Raw genomic sequence first — 26,883 nt, 5'->3', positions numbered from 1 at the left:
TCCGTGTGTGATAATTGCAGGGAAAAGAAATATAGGGTTAAAATGGTGGGGATGGCAGAATTTGGTATCATTTTGGGAACTTGCTTGACTTGGACCAGGTCTGTCATGCGTACATTTGTAAACACAACACCAGAGGAATATTGAAGTATTGTGGGTAGGATAACAAGTAAATTGTTTTTGTTTGTTTTGCAGTATTTTATCACTGTGCCATGTGATCACTGTGCCATTGCACATCAAGAATATGGGGAGAAGGGAACATACAAAAGATGCAAACTGCCTGTAACCCAGTTCCTGAATCAATTTTAGAATTTCCTATGGTTTTAACTGAAATTCTAGAGGAGTGACCACAGCACAAAGTGAACTCATGAAACAATAAGGAAATAGAATGGGGAAAATGTTTTCATTCCTAGTTTTATCGTTATGCCTACAGGACTACTCCAGACCTCTGGATCAGTCATCTCCAAACCATGGCCCATGGTGCGCCCGACAATCATGTCGAGATGCCCCATGGCAGTGCCAACGCCTTATTGTTCTGACATAAAGCAACTTGTTTTTGTGTCATGAATTTGCAAAGCCTCATGCCAAGTTCTCCTGCTGATTGCCCCAGGAGGCTCTGTGCCCTGGCTCTGCAAATTCACGAAAGAAAATGGGTTGCCCCATACCAGAACAGTAAGGCTTTGGCACTGCTGTGCTGTGCCTGGACATAATTGTTGGGCTTACCACGGGCCGCAGTTTGAAGACCGTTTCTGGATGTGATTGTTGGGCGCACCGGATCTGGCCCACAGGTTGGAGTTTGGAGGCCCATGCTCTAGAAGAGTGGACTTTTTAGAACTTTTTAGTGGCCCTAGAGCAGTGATGTTGAACCTTTTGGGCTTGATGTGTCAAAAATTCAGAAAATGCCTAACTTGACTCGGCTAACATGTCACTCTCCCTCCCAAACTAAAGAGGAACAATTATTTGCATATTCATTTATTTTAAAAAATACAATCTGATCATGTGTCGTGTATGTATTGTATCGTGAAATGTCAAATAATTACAAAAAATTAAATACAAGTATGGCGTGTCATCTTTGACATGCGTGTTGTAGGTTCACCATCACTGCCTTAGAGGTTGCTGCCTGATTTATAAATGCCAAGGGATGTGACTAAAACGGTGATTGGAAAGCCTTGCCCCCCCCCCACTTAGGCTTTCATAATCCTGCTTGATGCACATATCCTAATCTGCCCTGACAGTTTCGTGAACCACCAAAAATTGAGTCACAATGCACTGGGGTGTCCTGGACCCACAGTTTGAGAACCGCTGCTCTAGACCAAGTCATTTGTGGATTGCTGACAATAGGTTTCACATGAGAGCACCTGTTGATGTAAAGGGGTTCCTGTATATTTACTTCTCTCATTCTCTGGAACCAGGAAAACTATAGCCCTCTTTCACTATCTTTCAATGTACAATACATGCTCTGTCCATCCCACATGACAATTTGTCATATCAAGTTTGCCTATATGAGACATCTTACACTATAATGCGTTGTTTCACAGGTATACCTCTCATTTGTCATTGCAAAAGAATACCCCTAATGTTATACCAACTTCTCATGAGTTGAGAGGTTGATGCATGAGTAGATAGGGCAATGCATATTGTCAATAAAAACCTTAATAAAGTAAGTGTATAGAAATTGATTGTCGTTATTGTAAAGAATATTTGGGAGAGATAACAAGAGATCTCAACAAGAGGTTCTTATTTCTGAAGGAGTCATTGTACGTACTGTGTTGCTTAAAACCGGTTGGCCCCAGTTCCGTAGAGTATGTGTACAGCTTCTAAGGCTGCACTTGTGTAGCCCTATTAAATTACCTACTGTTTCACCAATTATGTAAAGGAAAGGGCAAAGGAAAGGGTTTTAGAGCAAGCATCAACTTATTGATACTATCTCTGACTATCAAATTAAGCTTTGCATGTGCAACCTTAGCATCCCAAGAGCCAGTGTAAGTGCTCCAGCTCGTTTGGGACAGTTATCTCAACACTCAAATTAGGCAATGCGTCAGTGGGATACTGTATGTCATTCTACAGAGTATATACGCATGAATAATCAAAACACATGAAGTTCCACATGCAGGTTTAAATATTTTTTTCTGCAAAGAAGTGATTTCTTTCATAGATTTAAAAATATGATAGAACTAGCTGTTATCAGTAGTTTGGTGTTGTCAGAATCCTTGCTAACCTAGTATGCATTCCAATATTGTACTTAAACCAAAAGTATTCACACTGAACAAGTGATTATGAATTCTGTCATCTGTAGAGATTTGCTTTTGTTTCTAAATCGTAGCTCAATATCTAAGCACAAGAATATCTTGCAGGAGCCATTCTGTTATTGAAACATCTGAAAAGTGGATCAAGTGATCAACCAGTGTTTAGAAGGCTGTACCTTTCAATATTTTCTCAACAAGTCCCTTCAAACAGGGGCAACATATTCAGTTCACGTTTTATGGCAGCAATTGCTCTCGTTGTTGTGGTTGGGAACCATTTTTTCTCTGTTCTTTTCTCACAAGATTTCAGACTACAAGAAGGAAGTGTTGCCTTTGATTTACTTTCAAATATCATCAGGTAGCCAAACCTTACTGGCTACACTGTATCATCATGAAGCTAAATCAGAGTGCTAAATCAGTATGTTTCCTGCCCCCAGTGTGACGCACTGTGTGGGTTAATAAATAGAGAGAAAAGCAGTGCCCAGCCAGCACAATGCAATTCCCACTGCTGCCAGGACAGATGAATGAGAGAAGTTTTCATGAAGCTTTTTCCCATCCTCCAGTCCCCTTCCAAACCTTAAATGTTTGCAAATTCTTGTCTTCAGTAACCACCTTCTACTTTTATCTTCCATGCTTTTTTAATTGATTTATTCTAAACTGCTTTGCAGCAATGAGTAGGTAGGTATTATTAGCATTTGGTAAGGGACTCAAAGAACAGTGAAGTGACTTGCCCAGGACCATACAGTACATTAGTGGCACTTCGTAGCACAGAACCTAGCAGAGTTAGCTAATGAGAGCAAAGAGCTCTTCTCAGAAATTATAGAAGACCAAAACCGACTGAGTAGCAGGGAGAGCACTGCAATACTGTGTACACTGCAAACTTACTATAATGGATATAAAGTCTAATCATGCTTTTTTCCTTTCTCCCTACTTTTGGACATTTTCTTCATCTGACTGCCCATCAATATTTAGAAGAAATGCATATTCCTACTCCTATTACTTGTAAGTACCTAGCTGGATATGATTTTTCTTAAGCATGCTCATTAGAGTTGCAGGCATTTTATTTTTTACACAGTCCTTTTTCTTTAACTATTTTTTCATTTTTTTTTCAGTAGTCTGCATTTTTTTTGAATACATCACCTACCCAATATTTCTCCCTCACTTTTTAACCCATTGTACTTGGGGGGGGGGAGTCGTTCCCAACATTGTCTCATTCTTTTGCAGTAAAAATTCCTGCTGCCCTTCACCAACCCCCCCGCGTTATCCATTGTAGCCCTGTTAGTGATTATAACCTCTGTCTGTATTAGTTAACAGGAAGTTAAAGTTAATAAAGGGTTTAAGGGATCCTAGTTCTTCATTTCCTCAGAATATTCTGTCTTTAAAAGCAGCAGGTGAGCATCTGGAGCTTCCTCTGTCTTCACTGAAGCTACTCACAGGATGGGCCCATTCATGAGGCCAACCTAAGTGGTGGCCTCAGGCAGCAGATTGGTGCGGTTACTCATCTCTGTTTGCCTACTTGCTTCCACTACTCCTCCTTCTACTTCCATTCCCTGAAAAGGAAGAGGGAGACATAGAGAAAGAGGAAATGTGGAGGGGACAAGAGTGCTGAGTTCAAAATTTGAGAGTAGGAGGAGCAGAAGCTGTCATACCATCTGGTAAAGGAGGCACTATTTGGTATACTACCACGGGCCAGCTGCCCCATCAGTTTTCTTAGGCTGGTACTTGTCAATTCAGGAACTAATTTTAGGAGCTCTCTGACCTGGGCTGTCTTCTTCTGGCCTTCTGTTTCAGGTCTTGAAGCTTGTAAGTAGCCCATAGGAAGATGGGAAGGGGGGATCTCATCAGACCATAGAGCTGGGAAAAGAAATGTTGAACTCCTTGTAATTTTTCCAATTAACTCCTCCCCCACCCCCCAAAAAAGATGCTCTATATCAGGGATGTCAAACATAAGACCTGGGGGCCGGATGCGGCCTGCAGATGCTTTTTATCCATCCTCAGGCTCTCAGCTGCTGATCAGTGCTGAAAGGGCAGTGCTGAAAGGGCAGCCCACATGAAAATTGTGCTTTCCGATCTCTTGAAATATGATCTAGATTTGCGTAATTCCTCTTCTGTCATTTGAAGCTAATGATTTCCTAAGTGATAAAAGGTTCTTATTTTTGGTTATGATCTGTTTAATGACATCACTTCCTGCCTGATGACATCACTTCTGGCCCTCAGCAGGCATCATGAATGCTAATTGGCACTCTGTATGAAATGAGTTTGACGCCCCTGCTCTATATTGTGCAGGCAAATACATACAGATATAGTGTAGGTACCTGCCAATTATCTTCTATGGAACAAATAACATCTTCAGGGGGGAAGTGCTTCTGTGTAAAGATGCAGGAGGAAAACATGTGTGAGTTACCGGTACTTTGATAGTTAGGCTCCCTCATCCTCTGCAACTGATATGCATTTATAAAATAACCCGGAGAGATTCTTATCATGAATCTCCTTATCATATCGAGCCGTGCCCTTGAACCTGTTTTGTTCTTGAACCTGCTTTGTTGAGAAAAACAATACAGGGACGAGAGATGCTTGAAGGGAGGTGCTGAAATTTCCCCACTTCTTGTGTAGCCACACAGCTGCTGTATCCCAAGGAGTATGGGCAGGTTGTCATTAGTCGCTGGATGGGAAGATACCCTCAGCCCAAACCTTTGTATTTGACAAGTTTGTTTATATAGTGGACCAGATAAGAGAAGTGGGAAAGGAAATAGCTGGTCCCTTGATCCTAGGATTCTGTGTGTATGTGCATGTATGCATGTGTGTTGGGAGAGGGAGGTAGTCAGTTAAGTACACAGTAGAAGGGCACCCTACAGGCACTCAAATGCACTATTTTTTTTTTTTTTTTTTGGAGGAAGATAAGTTAAAATAACATCCAATATGTGAAACAGCACATCAGGATGATGGAATCATGTGGCTGGGTAAGCCACATAAGAAATTCGCCAAATTATCATCACTGGAGTTGCAATACAAACTCTGAATCTTCCTATGTGATCCATCAGTCTCAAATGTCCCCATCATCCTTCTGTTACCTATGTGGAATGAATCCAGTCCCAGGAAAGAAGCATCAAGTAATATAGGAATCAGTCTATCTCGTGTGGCTGCAGTGTATATCAAGTGCTAGCTTTTCCTGCCGGCTGGCAGCTGCTGCAATCCCCTCTTTTGCATAAAAGGGCAACTTATTCTGCAGAAAAGCGATCCAAGTGTAAGCACCTGTTACTCAGTGTTTAATTAAATTGAGACATAAGAATTGCCTTATATGTTAACTGGAACGCATGGTTGCTGCCACCCTCATGACGGCTGTCATGCCACTCTGAGAATGTATCACTTGGGTGTTCGCACAACATGTCAGCGACACACACCCTGCTGGGGAGGAAAGTCTCTGGTGTCTCTATATAAACTCACAAAAACAAATAAAGGTTTATATTTTCCAAGTAGGATGGGAGCAGCCACAAATATGGCAACTACCACAGTATGCCAGGTAATGTGTAAAGTGGCCTAAGGATAATATTACTTACCTCCATGTATGTGTGTCTGATGCAGTATGAATGGGTGTAAAAGACTCCTGGTCCTGCTCTCAGCCTTTGTCAGTAGTGCTTCATAATATGCTACACAAATGCAACTGTCGAACTGAAAAGTGCACTGAAGACTCCTGTGTTCTCACTGTATTTGGGCTGCACCTTCTGTTTGTATGTATGTGTGTGTTTTGTGGAGGGGGGAAGCTTTTACATGCCAAGCGTGGCTTGTATATACCAAGTTGTGACTTCTCCAGTAAAGATGTAAAGACATCCTGTCCTGTGATATGGGCAACCTCAATCAAGTGAATGCAAATTTGCAGTATTGAACAGTGTAAATCAGCTTTTCAAGGTTTTTATTCATATTTTTGTGAGAAGAAAAAGTACATTTAAGAACACAATATGAATACAAAAAAATGAACAATTGCAAACAGAATTGAGATATATCTGTTTTCAACGCTATAACAAAAAGAAGCTAAGATGTACTTGTTTATAAGAAAAAAGGGATATAAGGATATTTAAGCAATCTGTACTATTGCATAAGGAATTAAATTCCTTCACATGCTTTATGTATACATCTAGGAAAGGCTTCCAAATATCAACAGATATATTTGTTTACAGTTGTCATCTATAAGTCATTACTCAAAAGTTGATAGTCAAAAGGTCTTCAATCCATTGATTAATAGTAGGGGGACACTAATCCTTTCAATTTTTCAATATCAGTTGTTTTGCTTCCGTAAGGGCACAGAGAGTCAATTTCCACAGTCCCATTGTTTAATTTCCATGATACTGGTGGTAAATAGTTAAAAGTACATCGGTATCAGCAAATGTCAGTGATTGCTGTAGCAAAAAATTAATTTTGTTAATAACTTTGTCCCCAGAAAGACATATTTCTGGACATAACCGAAGCATATGCTTAGAAGGGTCATCCAAGATGTCACAGTGCCAGCATTTAGATTATTTAATTAATCCTAATCCTTTACTATGAAGATGCTGCGGTGTCCAATAAATCCTAAAAATATTTTTTTGCTGATTTAAACATAGTCTACGGTCCACAGATAATGCAGATATATTATTGAAAACCATTTTCCTTTTATTATACAAGAAAGGATGGTCAAGCTCAATATTTCATCTTACTCTGAGTAATCAGCTTAACATGCAAGCCTGGGCCCCATGATGGTCATCAATCAGAAACAGTTGCCCAGTATCTTCTGGTTCCTCCTTTGGTGGACTTCTAATTTCTGACAAGAGAGAACCAAAGTGTGCGATGTAGCTTAGTTAAAAATGACTCATAAATGTGTTTGTTTAGCATCATTTCTTTATTTCATACCATTTACATCTTTAATAGCAGTAATCCTACTTTAAAGTAGCTTTTGCACTTAGCCGGCAATTGCTGTAATATTTTATGTATATTAGATTAGTGTTTTTTTTCTTGAAAAAGCTCCATAGAAACCTTGTAATGTCTAAATGAGTGAATGACTGGAATGTATATGTCTTTTCCTTCTACATTTTGCTGATTGGATTAGTACTGATTCTGCTTGAAAGTTGATGGTCTTATGAGTTGCATCAATGTAGAGATTCATGTTCATGTATGAAAATTAACAGATAACTCTGAAAGCTATTAGGAAAGGGATAGTAGCGTGTGTATTAGCTCCTGAAGGATGAAAGGATGAAAATATTCACATAGTATTTGGTTCTTTCTTGTATGGTTGAATGATTCTCTTAAAAAAAATCCTGAGAATTGAACTATTAGATGGGCTCTGATATCTATATCTAATAAGTAAATACATAAGTTAATTAATTAATTGTACTCACCATGTACTAACCAATGCCCTGATTTTCACCTTAGTTTTTGCTTAGAAGCTCCTGTCAGGTTCAGCATTTAACAGCTGCTGGGGCATCATTTATGCAGACAGCCTTTGTCTGTGTGTAAGCTCCATTAGTAGGGAGAACACAAGGGAATGGTTATTCAGCCAGTATTCCTGACCCTCTAGTCTCACTTTTCTGCCTTGCATTAAAAACTGCCTCACCATGGGTAGAAAACCTGCCTGTTTAGGTCCAAGAGGTGGGAGGAGCCTGATGAGTTACACTTCTCCAAACATGTAACTTAATGACATCATCCAGATGAGATAATACATTCGCCAGCATCCAGGAAGTCTTTTTTTTCCATTCATTGGGAGCTCAGAAATGAGCACTCCCCATGAGTGCAAGAACTGGGGCTACCTTGTAAATATAAGTAGCTTAAGCTAAAGACTATCTAGCTGAGGGATGCATTAAGGCACAACAAAAAAGGTCACAAAGCGGTTTACAGAGAAAAATCAAACTATTGGCTCCCTGTCCCAAAAGGGCTCACAATCTAAAAAGATGCAAAAGAACACCAGCAGACAGCCACTAGAACAGACACTGCTGGGGTGAGGCGGGCCAGTTAGTCTCCTCCTGCTGAAAAGAGGAGTACCCACTTGAAAAAGTGCCTCTTACCCAGTTAGCAGGGGTTTAACATAACATGTAGTTTCATCTTCAAGAGATGAAGATTACGATCCCTCTAAGACCAGTGAAATATCAAGAATTGGTCCAGGGCTGTGGACAGCTGTAGTCAGCATCACTTTCTAGCTCAGGATCTCTGAAATCAATGACATAATCTGGAGGAACTGATTCCTTTACAAGCAGAGTGCATTGCCTGTTGACCAGGCCTGGACAGGAGGTCAAACCCTGTGTCTTTTTGCCAGGTCTGACTAGTCCAAAGTGTCTGCCTATTGGAGAGATTAACATAAATACCCCTAACCCTTTATGCAGTTGAAGAGGATTCTGAGGACCTAAGAGCATAGCACTTCACTAGACTAGATCTCAGCCTCAATGCCTGAGGTTTCACGTCGAAGCCCCAGAGTCCCTGACAGTTTGTGGTGTCCAGTCTTAGGTATTTAGAGACTCACAACTTCAAGATAGGTCCCCAGGTACCATTTGTGACTCACTCACTGAATGCTTAACATGTAGTGTGGAGAATTGCTTGTGCACAGGGAATACATTTTACTCTCTCTGCAATCTCATGCATAAGGTAATAGATAGAGTTGCTCTTATAATAAGTGATTCAATTGAGATTATTTGGATAAATTTATACCAGAAATTTTGGAAAATGACACTATTTACATGCTAAATCTATTCCCATTTTCTGTGGGATATATGAAAATAAATAAAACATCAATGTTCTTTATTTTGTGGGTACAATTCAGCAAGCAATGCTGCTGTGCCATTCTCCATAAATTTTTAAAAGAGCTGGGATAAGAGTCCCATGCCAGGCCCCTTTGCAATGAACTGTGAGCGTGCAGCAGCAATACTTTTAAAATTAAATACAGCAGAAATGGAAAATATTGTCATTAAGAGTATGTAAAGTCATCAGAAAGCTGGTTGGAACAAGGATGTCTTCAGCTGCTATTAGAACACCATCAGCGAGGCAGTAAGCCTTGCTTCCTGTGGAAAAGAATTTCACGCAGTAGGTACCACAGCAAAAAAGGCTCATCGGATGCATTTCATTTGGGCAGCCTCGTTTTATAAGGTTGATTCATCATTGCCAGTCAAGCGAAGTCTGGCATTGTTGCAGCTGAAACAGAACCTTTGGCCATACAAGTGGAGCAGAACAGATGCTGAGAAGGAAAGAAGGGCTAGCAGTCCTCACCTAGTTTCCACATCTACCATCTTCAGGATTTTCTCAAATCTATCCCCAGTTTTATTTTTTATTTTTAAGGTTCATCCTCCCTGCCTCTCCATCTTTCTTCTGTCCACCCATCTATTTACCAGCATACTAGCACTGACCCAGCTGCCTGTCCCAGTTCTTTAAAATACATGGATCTGAGTGCTCTAGTGTGTCAGGGAGAAGACTATACCACGTGCCTTTCTAAATGTTTGGCTGAGCTCTGTTTCTCCATAGAAGTATATTATATTTATTTGCCATTGTTTATTTCATTTGTGTCCTGTCTTTACTCTGAGAACTCAGAGTAGCACATATAGTTCCCGCCCCAACAACCCTATGGGTTAGACAAGGCTGAAAGATCAAGTGATTGACCTCTGCCAGTTCTGCCTCCCCAATGCATGTGTGTCTACCATGCAAATGCAAATACACCATTTCAGGTTTGGGTTTGCCTAACCCAATAATTAAGACTAAAGGGAGAGACTCTACATGCAGTACCCAGAGAGGCCAAGATGCAGTGAATCCTGATTCCATTCCTGGGCCCAATCCACCTTCACAGACTTGTTCCAGTGATATTGCTGGTGCTAGTCCAAGTGACCTGTTGCAGCTGCTGGGGCATACTCTGGGGCAAAGAGAGAAATGTTTCCTTACTGCTAGAAGACAGCCAAAAATCCCCCATGGAATGCAGCATAACTCAAACATCACTGCATGGAGATTTAGTTAGAAATAGGGCACAATCCTAACCAGGTCTACTCAGAAGTAAGTCCTATTTTGTTCAGTGGGGCTTACTCTCAGGAAAGTGTGGATTACAGCCTCAGTCTAACAATCCTCATATGATGCCACTGGCACAGAGTGTCTCAGGCATGCCTTATGGCATGTTTGCAACACTGATGGTGAGCTGAGCCAGCACTGGGCAGGGGATGGAGGACCACTTCCCAGAGCTCTGGCAGGTGTTGGGCAGCGGAATGGTAAGTCAGGGTAGGTAGGAATCATTCTAGGGTGCGGGAAAGTGGGATGGCAGGGGTGGTGGCAGGGCCCTGCTACCTTATCCTATCCCAGCCCGGGAGACCTGACATGGGTCTTCTTGAATCTGCACCCACTCAGTAGCAGGTGCAGATCTGAGGAGACCCATCGGGGCTGCCTGGCCATTACATGGGGTAAGGGAGCATAAGTTCCCTTACCCTGAGTAGCCCCAGCACTGCTTCTCAGCCCCATAGGATACATACAGCAGTAGCCATTTCAGCACCACTGGGAAGCTGGGAAGCACAGGATTGGGCTGTTAACTGTCCCTGGATGTCCCAGTTGCTGTGTTTATGGGGAGCTGGTCAAGAGAGTGACAGTTGTCATTGATATGGCTTGTCAGCAGTTCAAAGATAGCATTTCAATTGCCTTATTTGTGGCAGGGAAGTATTTTCACAGAAATGCTTCTGTCATTCAGCAGATAGCCAAACACACTGGCAGGCAGGCCTGTGTCTTGATTCTGTATGCAACTTAGAACTTAAATTCTATCAGTGTTAGGTGCTTTAACTTTTATTAATCATTTGATTATTTGGCAAGGAACAAAAATTAATTATACATGGAAAGGTTTAGTTTGACTTTATTAAATGGGGACAATGGATATGAATGAATGAATATTATGCCCTCTTTTGAATTAATAGTCAATAGTGGAATACTCTGTTTTAAAAAATGCATCTATTTTGTACATTTACCCCCATTAGAACAACTGTGTATCTTGAATCACAAATGTTCACCCCAGTTTAGATGGTTTTGGCTATTCTGGATCACTTACCACATTACAGTGTGGCATCCGTGGTGGGGACAAGCTATAAGAGGACATCTATTAATGATTCTTCTAGAATCTTTAACTCCTCACCATTATATGAATGGAAGAAAAAAAACCTGTGAAAGTGCGTTGGAAAACGTGTGATTTTACACAAAGCATGTTAGAATTAACTGAATACTTAGAGAGCTGTTCAGGATGTTGATTTAATTATGCTGCAGTTGGATACAGACCATAAAGCAGTCGACTGTTCTGCCATATACTTATGTGCAACATGGATCAACTTGCATTCTGCAACCCTAAAGGGATTGTGTGAAACGGTCTTTATTTTAGCAATAGTAGAGGCTATTGAATAGCACTAAAGTTCCTTCTGCTGGCTTGCAAATATATCAGCTTTACAGAGCAATCCTATCTTGTAGTTGAGACCACACAGACCTCCCTGCACTGACTCCAAGTGTTGCAAATGTGCCATAAGGCAAGTTTGTGCTTACTCAGGAGCCAGCAGTATTGGCACAAAGGCATGTGTCGGTCTTCCAGCACTGGATCCACTCCTCTCTCAGGCTGGCACAGGTAAGTTCATGCTGGGTGGCGTGGGTGGTAAGAGAGAGAGAGAGAATGGCAGGAGTGTGGCTCCGAGGTGGGAAGGGGGCATTTTGGATGGGATGTGGAAGGATTGGGCTCAGGAAGGTGGTGGGATTGACAGTGACAACTCACACTATATCCTAACCCTCATCCCCTGGCTGGGCAGCCCTACACAAGCTTCCCAGATGTGTGCCAGCTAAATAACTGGCACAGATCCAAGAAGCCCCATAGACATGGCTGGGGCTTTATTCGGGGTAAGGGAAAAATATTCACTGTAACCTGTGTAGGATACAGCACAGGCCATGTGGCCTGGCCGTGTGGTGTAGATTGGGCTGCTAGTGTGTCTCTTAGAACTTCTCATCACCATTTCACTCAATAGAATATACATTGACTATCTCCTCTTTTAAAATTTAGATTTTCTCAGTACTTCGCTATTCTAGTGTTCAGTAACTTGGGCTTTGTCCATGTTGGCCAACCGGGTTGCCATTTTCTTGCTTGCTCTGTGAGCTAAGGCAGGGATACTGAACTTGAATTTTTTCCTGTGGAACATCCAAATCTAGTGTTTCAGTGTCCCTTGTGTCTTCTAGAGGGCAAAAAGATAACTTGGAATTGCTCTGCTACAGATGTGCCTTTGATGCCATCTCATCCCATCCCAAGTATCCCATTCTCTATGGACCATTCAAAATCAAACCAGTATTGTTCATTTCTTGAAAACCAAACTAAGCTTGCCATATCCAACCCTTTGTGCTTTATTATAATTCTAAAGAAACTGAAGCATTAGGGCATCCAGCCAATCATTGCCAGAAATAATTTGAACTGAATTTAATAAGCAATTCTCACCTTTGTTTACAAACCCTTTTAAAGCATCAATAGCAGTTTGCCTCAGCAGTCCAGAGTGCTCATTATTAAGGACTCATTCATTTTTAGATTATCATTTCCCACTGAGAAATCTGAAGAACTCCAGGTGCCAAGCGGTTCACATACTCTGTTCTATTAGCAAATCCAGGATATTGCCATTACTCCAGGGCATATGGTTTGGAAATGTTGAAATCACTATGTACAGTGTGCAGATACATAAAATGAGAGTTCACTTAGACATTTATTATGAGGTATTGCCCATATTGCATACATTTCCTGTGCATTATGATACTTGCAATTGAAGATGGTGGTAGTTTTCTTTAAGGGCATGTCTCCATATTTTTGTACTCTAACCCAGAGTAATTGAAATTGTGATTGCCACCCAAACAAATTGTACCATCCTGGTTCCTGTAATCATTTCTGGTCTGCAGTGTCTGGACAAGAATATGGAAAGGACTGACTTAAACTGATTTCATCTGTATATCTTCAGTCAGTGATGCATTGTCTTCTGGGGTTTGGTTCACATCCATTCCTTCAAAAGAGCCAGTAGCAACCAAAGCTAAATAACAGGTGTGTCCCAGTATCCACAAGCGTTCTGTTCTGAAACATCTCCCCCCACAGTTAACTGAAACCATGGATACCAGGGAACGCCCCTCCACCCTCTGGAGGTGAGGGTAGCAGAGCTCCCCTTGCCTTCAGAGGTTTCTCTGAGCCAGGCAGAGGCCATGCACTCTGTCTTCAGCTTCTGTTGGGTTCACACAGAGCCTTATGGTTAAAAAAGTGACTTCCAGTTTCTCCATGAAACCAGAAGTGATGTTTTTAATGCCTTATAAGGTTTTAGGAAGCCTGGAAAAGCCCTTTGGGGCTTCCGTAGACCTCCTAATGCCTTATAAGGCATTAAAAACACTTCTGGTTTCACAGAGAAACCAGAAGTCATGCTTTTTTTAACTGTAAGGCTCAGTCTGAACCCAACAGAGGCTGCGGACGGTCATGTGTGGCCTTTGGGCTCAGAGGACAGTCTGGAGGCAAGGGAAGCAGAGCTCCCCTTGCTTCTGGAGGGGACACGTACAAGGGGTATGTGCAGGGGGCCCCGCGGACCTGATCCACAGATAAGTGAATCCGAAGATAAAGTATCTGCAGATCTGGGGCCTCCCCTGTACTCCTCTGCATCCTTCTCTGGGAATATGCCCCATGAAATTTAAGTGGGACTTAAAGTTGTATAGGTTTGGGTTGCATACGCAGTATGAAGATTGATGTATTACTATCCTAAGGTTTTTCTTGAGAAGGCAAACACTGGTAGACAATGGTCAGGAAGGCAGTCTGAGTTTTGCCATTAGGAAGCTGACATTTCTGTGAGTGGAAACACTGATGCACAAAAGATCAGTACTGTCTAGATAGTTAATAACATCTTTACAGGGAGTGGGAAATCCATCTGTCAGTGCTTGCTCTGGTGGTAATTACTGTCTTACTCTCACCTACTTTTTCCCAGAATACACCATAGCGTACATGTGCATAATTATAAGCTAGTGAACTAGTTTGATATATATCCAAAGTGGCTCTACTGTCCAATAGTTAGGAATGTGAGCCCACATATCCAACTCCCCTTTTCAGCATGCTGTTCCACTTCTACTGGTCTTAATTGTGGGGGAGCAATTCATTTGAACTCACACAATCTAAATACAGCCCAAGTCCCTCCCACTGATGCAGCCTGCCAACAGAGTGTGCACTGTATCAATGGGGGGGGCAGTCTCCTCAGGGTGAGTGAACTTTTGTTCTCATACCCCAATAATGGTGTCATGACAGTTGTGTCATGTGTCCACGCTTGAGTCAAACATGAATCTATTGAAACTGCAAGTAGTTCAGCACACCTCTGACTCAAACGAGCATGTTTACAAATTCCATTAGCAGACACAGGCCTGACATCCTCATCTTGTTTTTGAAGTGGAACCAATGCATTAGGAATTCTCCATTGTTCTGGTTTCTTTTTTTCTTTTTTCCCCAAACTTTGGAATGTGTGCATCGTTTTCCACGGCTTTCATTTCATATGCATCTTTTTCTATCTCTGTGTTATCAATGTGCACACGTGCATTGATACAGCTCTGCAACTTATTCTGCTTGGAACTGCTGCTGTGTGACTTTTGTTAATTTCAGTTTAAGCACAATGTTCTTTATATACTGGTTTTACTTATATTATTTATATCCTGTGGCCAAAGTGTATGTCAGTCGAGTGGATGATTCCACAACCTCAGCCAAACCCCTGAACAAGGGCTTATGGCTTGCTCAAACGAGAGGCAGTTTACAGACCACAATTTTCAAAATACCTTACTTGCCTGTGCAGTGTTAAATAAATATGGTTGATAAATAATTGAGAGGATAGATTTTCCATGCAGGCATCAAATTAATTTTTACTTAAAGAGGGAGTTGTGATTTAGATTCATTTTTTTTCCTATGAGCAAATCAATTGAGTCTATAGGGGGAGGAACTCTTCACACAATTTAATTTCATTATTGAAAGTTCAATAACAAAGAAAATAAGACTAAACCATCTTCTTACAGTAATCTTGTTTTTATTTGTTTTATTTTCTTATCAATGGGAGCCATGTGATTAACTTTCTTTGCTGCTGCAGAGATTTGTTAGATATATTTCCAGGTTTCTGGTTTATTGAATGTCAGAAATTCATTTTTTTTCCAAAGTCCCCCCCCCCCATATGAATGATGTCTAGAACAGTCAAATGTCAACAGAAGCTTAGCTGGTCACTCCTCCATTTTCATTCTGTTGGCAGCTAGAAGCAAAGATTGGGAACTTTCATACTTGGGGGGTGGGGGATTTCCTGCTTTTTTCAAACTGGTACTGCTCTTGTTTATGCCAGAGATTTTGCTGTCATCCTCAATTAGCTCAGATTTTGACACTCGGCACAGGTGAACCTTCTGTAGCTGGATGTTTGAATTAAAAATGGCTTCTCTATGTGTGGTTTTTATAGGCCCAGTGCCTTATTATTCTACTTATCCTGAGCACATCTAAAAAAAGTAAAAAATAAAAATAAACTCTAGTACAGGTGCACTCATAGCAACTCGACCTTTTTTTTTTTTTTTTTAGCAATAAACATTCCTCTTCTGTCTGTGTGAAACCACCCGCTTGATTTTACAATTTGCAGTACTGCCATGAAAGTGCTTATGTTGCACATGAAAGTGAGGGTTACACTACAGATGTGCTAGTGAAGCTTCATGAACATGTTTCCCCACAGGTAGTTCTGTCATTTCAGCTGTTTGAGACCACTGTGGAAGACTGGCCACATTTCTGAAAGCATGTTTTGTTAGGGCTGTTTATTGATAAAGGAAGAAGAAAGTTTGTATCAATTGGTCTTCATTCTCATGTTCTTTTTAATATGGATACCCACCCACCCCCCACAATGTGATGCGTCTCTATGAACATGACTTTTGAATACACTTCTAGAAGGCCTGAGATGAGCTATAGTACTTATGATGTTCCGGTGATTTGGGGCTTTCACTGGGTTCCCAAGTCATGGTACCTACCAAATAAATGTTAGAAGCATACTCCGAAGACATGCTCACCATCACCTGAAAATGATGGGGGAAATCTTAGTTTGTGGTGATGTCACCAAGTCAAAAGTAAAAGTGAAAACTAACAGCCCAAGCCTGAACTGCCCTGCGTGAGGGGCTCCTGCAGTGCCAAAATGGCTGCTACTGTGTCCATCCAGGCAGCTGGCGACAGCTCCTTGGGGGGGGGGCTTTCATCCCCTTTCCCCAGGTGAAGAAAGCAGCCCCGCAATGGGGCTACTTGATTCTACAGCTCCCTCCACCCCAGAACGTCTGCCTCCCCCACACCCCTTTCTGCCTCCTCCCACATCCCCACTCACCTCTCTGCTACCAGGTGGTCCAGGTGACTGCCGAGTGACAGAAAACAGGCTCAGCATCAGAGCTGGTCCAGCGCTAGCTCTGGCGCTTGGCCCACAGTAAGGGCTCGCAAACATGCCTTATGGCACGTTTGTGACAGTGTGTGCTGGCAGTGATCCGGCGTGCAGGGATCTGAATCAGGCCCTAAACCCTGTCTTTTGAGCCACGTATGGCAACAAGTGTCTGTTTAGAAATAGCAAAGGTAAGAAGTTAGATCGCACTTCATAGAACATTTGAAGAACACCAGAACTCTGCTGGATCAGGCCAGGTGCCCATCATTATGTTTTCAACAGTGGCCAGCCAGATGTTTCTGGGAAGTTCACAGCATGACTTTCCACACTCCCAGTAATTGCTGTTAGGCTTGCTGAATATAGAAGGTTTCAAAAATGAATAATGAGGCTAACTAAGACTGTATTTTAACCTGTAATGTGTCACTTGTAAATGTTGTTATAATATAAGAAAAGCAGCCAAATAAATATTAAAAAAATTATAGACAGTATATTAAATATAGCCTTTAATTGAATTTACAATCAGACTTGGGCAAAGTGAAGCTCAATTAAAGCATCACTAATAACTCTACTACATGTACGCCTTGGTCAGCAACTAGATGTAATGGACATCTACTCTGGGAAGAAAGTGGGAGTTTGCAGCCTCCCAATACCCTCTCAGCAAGCCCCATCATCCCAGCTGATGGTCTTCTTTTTCCTTTGGTTTGGCAACTGGAAGAAGCAGACAGCATCCCTCAGGGAAAGTGATTTTGGTCTTGGTGCTTCTAAATGTCGACCACTAGTGTAAACTATGACTGGGAAATTTCCAGTCTGGATTTTGGTATAACCCTGTTTTTGTCCTATTCTGATACATTCTCCTTTCCTTGATCTACCAGTTCCAAGGTCCACTTTTGCTTGCTCTTAGTTTCCATAGCACTCCATTGCTGGCTTGCATAGGCACTCTCCATTGCTAATTCTTACAATGGAGATGCAATGTGATGCTTCCTCACATTTGCACAGAGCCCTGCATGATGATGTTCCAAGCCATAACAGTTTTATTATTTTAGAACAGGTTCTGTTATTTCTTTTGATGTGTTCTTGATGATGGGGGAGGGGGGCAGAAAAAGCTAACCATGTCTTCTTCCCTCTTCAACACATCCTGAAGGAAACTAGCCAAGAAGCAAAAGGAGACTCAGAGCAGCAGTCAGAGAGAAATGGGGCCTGTGGCTACTTCAGACAAGACTGCTGCAAAACTCAGTGCCGTTCACAATGAAGAAGGTTTTTCTTCAAGCTGCCAGGATGTTAATGGATTCAGTAAGTTTCACTCGCTTGCAGTGGGTGCCTCTGTATTCAGGGAGCTCTTATATTTAAGTCTTAGTTCTCACAGAAAGTAAAAATTATAAGGATTTGAAATTAAATATAAGGTAAAAGATGGCAATACAACTAATGGGAGAGTGAAATGCCTCTGTTTCTGCCCCAAGTTGCTGGAGCTCTAGCAAGAGGCCTGTTTGCCTAGTATTTGGAAGAAAGCATTACAATGTTTTGTTTTAGCATCTAAGCAATTTAGGTAAGTGTCTCTCTCATAGATTCTGGTTTGAGTAGAATATTATGATTATGGACATGACTAATACTTACACAGCCCTCCAACCAGAACAAACAAGCAATCCCAGACATGCGTCAAAGCTGGGATTCTGCATTGCCCAAATACCATTCAATAATTTTTGATGATCCTTTAGCCCAGAGCAGTGGTGTAACTAATGATCATGCCAAATTCAAAATGTTGCCCCGGAAGTGATGTCACAACCAGAAGTGACATCACACCCAGGCTTCTAAAAAAGTGAAAATTGGGAGGAACCCACCTCTTCCCCCAGCCGCTCACCACCTACTTGCTCTGCTGCCTCCCCCCAGTCAGTGGCATAACTAAGGCACATATCTGCTACCTGAGGTCAAAGAAGATTTTGTAGCCCCCCCATGACAAAATCAAATTTAATTAAATAAATAAAAAGTTATTGGTTCCATGCTGTATCATAATAACATCTCATTGGCACTCAGAACAATAAGTCTCATAGGTCAGTTTGGAGTTAAGCAAATCCACTTTTTGTTCCACAAGGCAGTTATGTTTTCATTTTTTTGTTAATTGGGCATAACTTTTGATAAAATACAGATATTCCAGTGCAGTTTGTTTCATTGCATTCAGCATAAAATTACCTTTCCAATGATATATAACATGATGGTATTAGTCTTACATACCAAAATTTTCATAATTTTGGTCACTAGTGTCAAGCTCAGCTTGTTGCCCCCCTAAAGCTTGATGCCCGGTGCAGTTGCTACCCCCTGCACCTCCTTAGCTATGCCACTGGCCCACAGCTGGATTCCCATTGAAACTTATTCCTACCATTTAAGTGTAGGTGTGACCAAGATTGTTGCACAACCCTGCAGAGCAGGAACTTTCAGTTAAGCCTGGGATCTGGGCTTCAAGTGCCCTGGCATTTGCACAGGGTTGCATCAGAGTTGAGGATGGTGCCTTTAGAATATAACTTTTATCTAAGATGAAAAGATATATTTCTCTAACTTAGGGCGCAATCCAAACCTGCACTGGAGCAGGCAAGCCAGGAGGCTTGCGCTGCATCCAATGCAGTTTCATTGGCTGCAGCGGCTCAGCCATGGGCAAGGGGAAGCTCTTCCCCTTACCCATGGGTAAGGACTTCGTGCCCCTATGGGTCTCCTCGGACCTGCACCACCTCCGGAGGTGGCTCAAGTCCGAAGAGAGTGGAGCGGCACAGAGCTCCGTTCTCCCCGGGGACTAGGGTTGGGATCCGGCATAACTGGGCCCGCTGTCCCCCTGCCCTCCCCCCCAGGAATTCCCCCATGCCCCCTCCCCATGCCCCCCATGCCTACCTTTGCTGCTTACATCAGCGCAAGAGCGCCAACTCAAACTGTGGCGCGGGAGCCACGGCTGAGGCTTCTGCCTGCCTCCATGTGTCAGCACATGTAAATGCACCAACGTGGCTCCCAGCGACAGAGGCGAAAAGGGACTTGGGCCGGCATAAGGCGCACTTTGGATTGCACCCTTAATTGTTATGAAGAATGAAAGTTCTGACTAAGGACTATCACAAAAAAGAAAACACTGTGTTTTTGAGGCAATCTTCAGGTTGTGCTGACATTGCTAGGCTTTATTTTCTTTAATCTCATTCTCCAAACTAACATATGGTTCAGCTATTAATCAGTACTGCTTAAACCCATCCTGAGCTGTTTAGTTGGAGGATATACTATAATATTCAGAGCTATAAATCAGAAAGGCTTCCAGTGTGAAAACTGCCCTATGATCTCAGTTCTTTTCATCTTGTTTCTTCCAATCTTTATTTAGGGAGCCTAATTCCACCTGCCATCCCTTTCGCCTCCATTAGCCCTCAGTCATTAGGCTTGCTCATATGAAGAAAGGCAAGCAGCATTAAATGTTGCATTAGGCAGTTATTTTCTAACAAGTGTATTATAACCTAACAAATGTCCTAACTTGTGAGAACATACCAGATTATAACTCTCTTGTAGTTTCTTTCTCAGAGGCACCTTAAGGGCCTGGGGCAGGCCATCACAAATAGGACTTTGCATTTTCTTTAAATGGGAGACTATAACCTTCCTCCCTCATATTTTTAATCTATCTCCCACTGTAAACAATATAGCAATTAAATGTTTGTTAAATGGATGTAACTGTTCATGTACTCATGGCATTCAGCACTACTTGGTTATTCCTTCCCCTTCTGCTCTTCGTATAGTCAGAGGAGCACACTGAGAAGCTGTGCAGTAATAGGCTAGTGGGTTAAGGAAAAATACCAAGGACCTAAATATACTCCCATATAACATTTCTGGCATTCAGGGTTATGAGAAAGGAGTCTTATCAAATTCATATACAGGTTAAGCATCCCTAATTCGAAAATCCAAAATGGCCAATATAGCACCACAAGTGGAAAATTCCACACCTGTTCTCGTGACAGGTCACAGTCAAAATGCAGGTGCACAACAGACAGTTTATTCAGTGTTCCCCGGGGGGGGGGGGGGAAGACCTCAGTCCTCTCCAGCTGTGATATATATTTTAGACTTGGGTCCCATCTCCAAGATATCTCATTAGACATATGCAATATTTCAAATCAAAAAAATCCAAAACACTTCTGGTCCCAAGCATTTTGGATAAGGCATACTCAACCTGAACTTTCCCAAGTAGAAATTCTTCATGGATGTGAATGATGTGAACTTTTTGGGGGGCAGGCCAGGAATTCCATGATTTCTAACTTCTTGATATGTGGCAATCTGTACCAAACAGAGTTTCTGGTGGGCGTTCTGAAATTAGCTTGTATAAGGATCTTCCAGTGTTAACCCCATTTCCATGCTATTATAAAAAGTACTTTGACCTCTCACATAATTGCACAAATATGTCTAAAGGATATTTAATTGCCCAATGATTTCATCAGATTCTGTGTTAGATTTAATGAAATAAGTTACAGAATAGCAAATGATAATTTCACCAGAGACCCTGTCAGAAGTTTTTGACATAGAGCTCAGGCAGTGAAAGAATTCATTAAAAATGCATTTCCTTTCTTAACATAATACCCCATCTTCAGTTTTTACGTAATTCTTTTGGAAACCCACTAGTAAAAAGTGATCTGATAATGTGAAAACAATTTGTTTTTGTTTTTAGAGGATTTTTATTCTGCCTTTTCCCCCAGAAAGTGCTTGAGGCAGCTTACAATCAGAATAAAAATACAATTAAGCAATCATGTAGTTACATACATGAATAAAATAGAGTAGTCATTTTATCCTCCTGAAGAATTAAGGGCCTGTTCCTGACCTTTGCATGCCTGCTCAGCTCTGGCACGCAGTGTCACAAACGTGCTGTAAGGCATGCTTGTGGCACATTCTGCCCAGCCAGCGCCAGGCGAAGGATGGGCGACCACTGCCTGGCATTCTGTGGGAGTGCTGGATGGTAGAGAAGTAAGTGGGGGCATGGGGGGAAGTGGGGGGAGGCGTGGCAGGGAGGGGGGAGGTGGGAAGGGAGTGGGGCAGGATTGGTATGGAACTATTGGATCCAGAACCCCACATTAATCCTCTCGGCCTGACACAGAACTCCATTATTCTGCACTGGCTAAATAACCAGCACTGTTGAGTAGCCCCATTGTGGGGCTACTTTCCTTACACAGGGGAAGAGGACGAATGTCCCCTTCCCCTGAGGAGCCACCTGCAGCTGCCTGGTGCACTCAGGATGCCATGGCAGCTCATCGCGTTGTTCAGCTCAGGATTAGAGTGTAAGTGTCTATGGCTGTTATACATGTTTACCTGGAAGTAGGTCCCAGTGAACTGAATGGGACTTACCTCTGAGTAGATAATCATAAGATTGGACAGTATGAGATGTCAAACTCCATCTTACAATCATTGTCACCTCTGGATATTTATACCATTTGGCTGAATAATTGTGTGTGAATAATTGTGTGTAGATTCTGAAGCAGAGTCCAGTGTGCAAAATCTTGGAGAAATTGGTTGTTGATTCATTACTTTCTGAAGGGGAAACCAGAATGAGTCTCTGATGCATAGAAAGTAATGAATGATTTTGGCCATGTCACATTTATTTGAATGCAGTACCTTCCTGACTACTTGACTGACCACCTGCTCTGTACCCGAAAAAAATTGATTTTCAAAGAGATACCTTGTTCAATAAATATGTTACGACCCATTTTGCATGCTACTTTATACTCGCAATAAGGAGAAGGAGGAGAGAGAGGCATGAGATTTTTATGGAGAAGGTAATGAGTAAACAATACCTTTGTACAGATCAGGTTTTCATTAGTTTTTCCAGAGTAATTGTAATATGAAAGTGATCACTTACAAGGTTGCAATCACTTCCTCCTGTATTTAATCTGAAAACATCAAAAGATGAGAAGCACACACAAAAATAAGAATGGTAAAAAGTTACCTGGAATGTGTTGAATTCAGAATTATTCTGTGATTTGAAGAATGCCTCCTTTTAAAGGTGTTGTGATATTACCCACACCTAACAGATGGGTGCAGGTATCAGCTCAGTGAAGAAAAGAGATGACAGGGAAAATCAGAGCAGGGAGTTAAAATTATCATAAATGTCTAAAGAGTTCAATGAGGAATTCACGACGTCATTACAGGGAGCACATCTCATGTAGCTGGCACCCCATGAGGATGATCTGTGAGACACTATAACAAATGAACAATGATACAGTAATGATACATTCAGTACTAATGATACTGCCGTCCAGTCAGCATGCTGATACACTGTCATGCCAAGGGTCATGTATAAAACAGATGTGGCAGGACTGATTCTAAGGAGAACCCTGCATCATAGGCACCACCAGGGTAACATCTGATAGAAGAATAAGGGAAGATAAGGAGAGTAAAGGTTAGGATTTGATCTCAAGGTTCCTTATTTGGAAATCTGAGTTTGAAAGTCAAGCAGCTTGGCTCTGAAAATGATGAGCCTGAAAGGTACACTTCTGAGGCAGGCAGAGAGGATCGATTAGGGAAGACCATGAGAAGATGTTATGTTAGATTGGAGAAATCTGATATTGCATTCAAAGCCATGGGGTCATCATGGGCACTTCTAAAGATAGTACTGCCTACCAGGAGCTTAGATAGAAGCAATGAGAACATAGATTATCTTTCACAAGAGATAAGTTCCTTATGGATATCATTAGAGTTGCCACTGAAATGTACCTATTGTGAATTTAGGCTGAACACCCAACTTCTCTAGTGATTGAAATCCTCCTCTAGATCCACAAGTCTCAGAAAAATCTACAAGGCCTGCATCCAGTTGTGAACCTGGGCCGGTATGCCCAGGGGCACAGGACAGCAAATCACTCCCCTCCAAAAGTGCCCCCCAAAAAGGCACTTCCAGTTGTGGACCTGAAAAAAGAAAAGCATGACAGCGATGTGGACAGGTCCTGGTGCTGCCTCCCCAAGGGGTTCTGTCCAGGGCATTTGGTCCCTTGATCCCCCCCCCAGGTACACCAGTGCCTGCATCATATCTGTAAACATCAAGTGGAGCTTGACCTCTGCGTTGATATTTATAGAAAAAGAGAGCTACATAGATCCCTGTGGAATATTAAAGCCTCATCTGTTTAGATGCAAAACAATGGTACAAGCATTCATTGAAAAGAACAGAGAATCCTTTCTTATTTATCAGAGAACATTTTTAGTTAGTACGCCCCAACACATGTTCTCTGGAATCTGGAATTCTGTTTTACTGGACTTTTGCTTAATAATAATTTTTTTTTCTCAATTTTAATTTTTTCAGTTCAAAAAAGTTTTGCAAGGAACACTTCATCCAGGTCCCAGACACTGGGAGCAATGGGATTTTCAGAAGTGAGCACATGTGCCCTCCTAATTTTCCTGATTGCAGCCCCACTTCACCAAGTCAGTTGCTAACATAACCTAACATTGACCAGGAATTATAGAGAAATTCTGATTCTGAAATAGCAGAATGAGCAGATTTCTCCACGGAGATCCAAATCATCACTAGATCGCCTCCTGTACATCTGACCTGCTGCCTCAAAATATATATTTTTTATTTTAATTTAAAGTAATAAAATAAAGTGGAAATACATATTTTTTATACAAAACCAAAACTAACAGCCCTATCATATGAGGCCTTGCACTGCCAGAACTAGCTTTCTGGCAGTGCAAGGTCTTTTACAGTTGCCATAAAATGCAACTTTCCATTCAGCACAGCTGGACCGTCATTGCAAGCAGTGAGCAAGAAAGTTTGTATAGGATTGCAGCTGTGCAGCAAATTCTACCTTGCACTGGAACAGGCAGGCCAGCGCAAGATTGGGGCCAGAAGTGGTTCAGCCAGAGGCAAGTGGAACTCTTCTCCTTACCCCTGCTTAAGCCAGAACACAGCCCAATGGGTCTGCTTGGACTTGCGCCACCTGTACAGTATAGTACAGTTCCCTGGTTAAAAATAGCTGTAGTATTAGCAGATCTTGCCAGCACAGAAATATTTTCCCCCCACTTTCTCGTGGGAGAATACTTTGGGAAATTGCATGACCTTTTTTATAATGTGGAAGTCTAATTTCAGTCGGCTTGTTGCAACTCTACCTGAAATTCTGTTAATACTGTTCACCCCATAGAATCATTCTGGTGAGCTTTTTATACATTTGTAAATAATGTTTACTCTGGAGATGCGAAAATTGCTTCTGAAATTACTTTGATGTATACTGAATTGTATCTACCTTATTGTATTATGGAGCAGTTCTTTCTACCTTATTGGTATCTTTTTTATGTTCTGTGATTTTTACATTAAGTTATTTCCCATCATGGAACTGGAGATAAATATATAATAGTAATTATTGAAACAAATGTAAAAAGATTTTTAACCACATGCCCCGAAAGATGTGCGATCAAATAGCTATAAATATTGTACTTTAATACAGGATGGTTCATGCATAAACCAGCATCTATTTTGGATTTCTTTTTCTTCTCTTGTGTTTAAAGGAAGCCTAAAGACGTCACAAATTTGAGTGATCTCCCACAAAAAGCCACTCTGTACCTACAAAGCTAATACGTCAAGGAGCAGGCTTCATTTCAGCCCTTTCCCCTAACATTTTAATGTTGGTGTTCTGAAATTTTCTTTCTCATAGAGCAATATTCAAATAGGCACTTCCCCACCTGCAGACTACAATGGTATAGATTACCATCTGTGAACAGTTTTATCACTTAGGTCTGCTGAGTGTATCAAATTACCCTTGAACTTGATTGGGAAATTGCTGATCCTGGGTGATTATATTGCTCCTTAGATGAGTGTCTTCTAAGGAACTACTACTACTACTACTACTACTACTACTACTACTACTACTACTACTACTACTACTAAGTAGTACAGTAATCATTGAGTCTGGTTGTTCCAATTAATCCTTTTAATCTCAAGGTTAATGCAAAAATAGTCCCTTGCTCATTGCATTTTACATTTATGTTTACTTGTAGATAACAATTATATGCATTTTGTTATAAATGATTTTGTCTTTGACCTCTAAACTAGAAGTCTCACCCATGAATTGCTTTGGTTGTGTCATTATCTTTCCATCTAAACTTATTGTTGTCACTCTGACTTCTCTTATTAAAGAATATATCCTCTGAGTGCACTATATAGAAATGACACAGTCCCTATGTTGTTTGGACAATATAAGGGTGAGGAAGGTGGTCAGGGATGGAATAAAAATGATGACAAAGACTATAATACATTCAGGTGATAGCTGAGAAGCAAATAGGCTAACATGAGGGTGGCTGAAGAAAGGCTTGAGTAGTACTGAAAGACATGGAGAGCAACACTGAAGTCTTAGTATCCAGAAAGTTTTTCTTGAAATTTTCACATAATTTTAAGCTAGCTGATACTGGACCATCAGGCTTCTGTTTTCCCTGTTCATTTATTTGTGGCATGCTTATTTAATTGTAACATGCTTATTTAACATTATGCATTCTTTCATTCGAAACTGTCAGATCTGTTTCTTGGAGATCCCTCATTCTATTTTGTTTTCTTATTTCTTTTTAAATCAAAATCTGATGTTAGTGATGGACATGGCTAAAATTCCACTTCTAATTTGCATACTTAGGTTGAAATTATAGCTCTCTTCAAACGTTATGATAATCTAGGGGAAAAACTAGGAGAAGGAGAATTGGACAGTCCCAGCATTCTAGACCATGGGGAGAATCTCTCCCTGGGCATATTTTTCACAGCAGATAATCAATGTGTATCTTTGGGGTCAGGCTAGTGTGTAAAGCAGCATTCTTCACTCTGATTCCCATAATGTCTGAAGAGGGCTCAGGTAAATTGCTGTTGTGGGTTCCAAGCTTCAGCTTTAAATTAATTCTTTCTTAGAACCCAATCCTGTCCAACTTTCCAGAGCTGATGCAGCCGCAGTGCAACCCCAAGGTAAGGGAACAAATCTTCCCTTACCTTAAGGAAGGCTCAGGAACTGTCCCCATGCTGCAGGATGCAGCACACACCATGTTGACATGGCTGTATCAGTGTTGAAAAGTAAGATAGGATTGGGCCCATAGTTTCTGATCTCCATATTTTTGATAGGGAAAGACATTTAGAACACAGCAGTAGTAGTATGTAGGCAATATGTAGGCCTTGTCTGCTGTATATTGTCACTATTGAAGGGTTAAAAGCCCCTTATATTTATAAAAAGAAAAATAATCTGTACTACTCAAAGAATATGTTTGCTTCTAATCGCTTTAATTATGCAAAAAAGCTTGTGTGTTCAATGCTG

At 41.4% G+C, this 26,883-nt stretch overlaps 1 protein-coding gene across 1 annotated transcript in view; it reads left to right on the top strand.

Moving 5' to 3' along the window:
• Positions 1 to 26,883, top strand: part of PTPRT (protein tyrosine phosphatase receptor type T) — a 556,684-nt gene that overhangs the window by 459,448 nt on the left and 70,353 nt on the right. Inside the window, exons 17-18 of the mRNA XM_066624691.1 lie at positions 3,213 to 3,242; positions 17,763 to 17,911. Of these exons, the coding sequence (XP_066480788.1) occupies positions 3,213 to 3,242; positions 17,763 to 17,911 (179 nt within the window). The remainder of the gene's footprint in view (positions 1 to 3,212; positions 3,243 to 17,762; positions 17,912 to 26,883) is intronic.

Source organism: Tiliqua scincoides, chromosome 4 (assembly GCF_035046505.1).
Source record: "Tiliqua scincoides isolate rTilSci1 chromosome 4, rTilSci1.hap2, whole genome shotgun sequence".
NCBI lineage: Eukaryota > Metazoa > Chordata > Lepidosauria > Squamata > Scincidae > Tiliqua > Tiliqua scincoides.
This window is presented reverse-complemented; position numbering and strand designations above follow the sequence as displayed.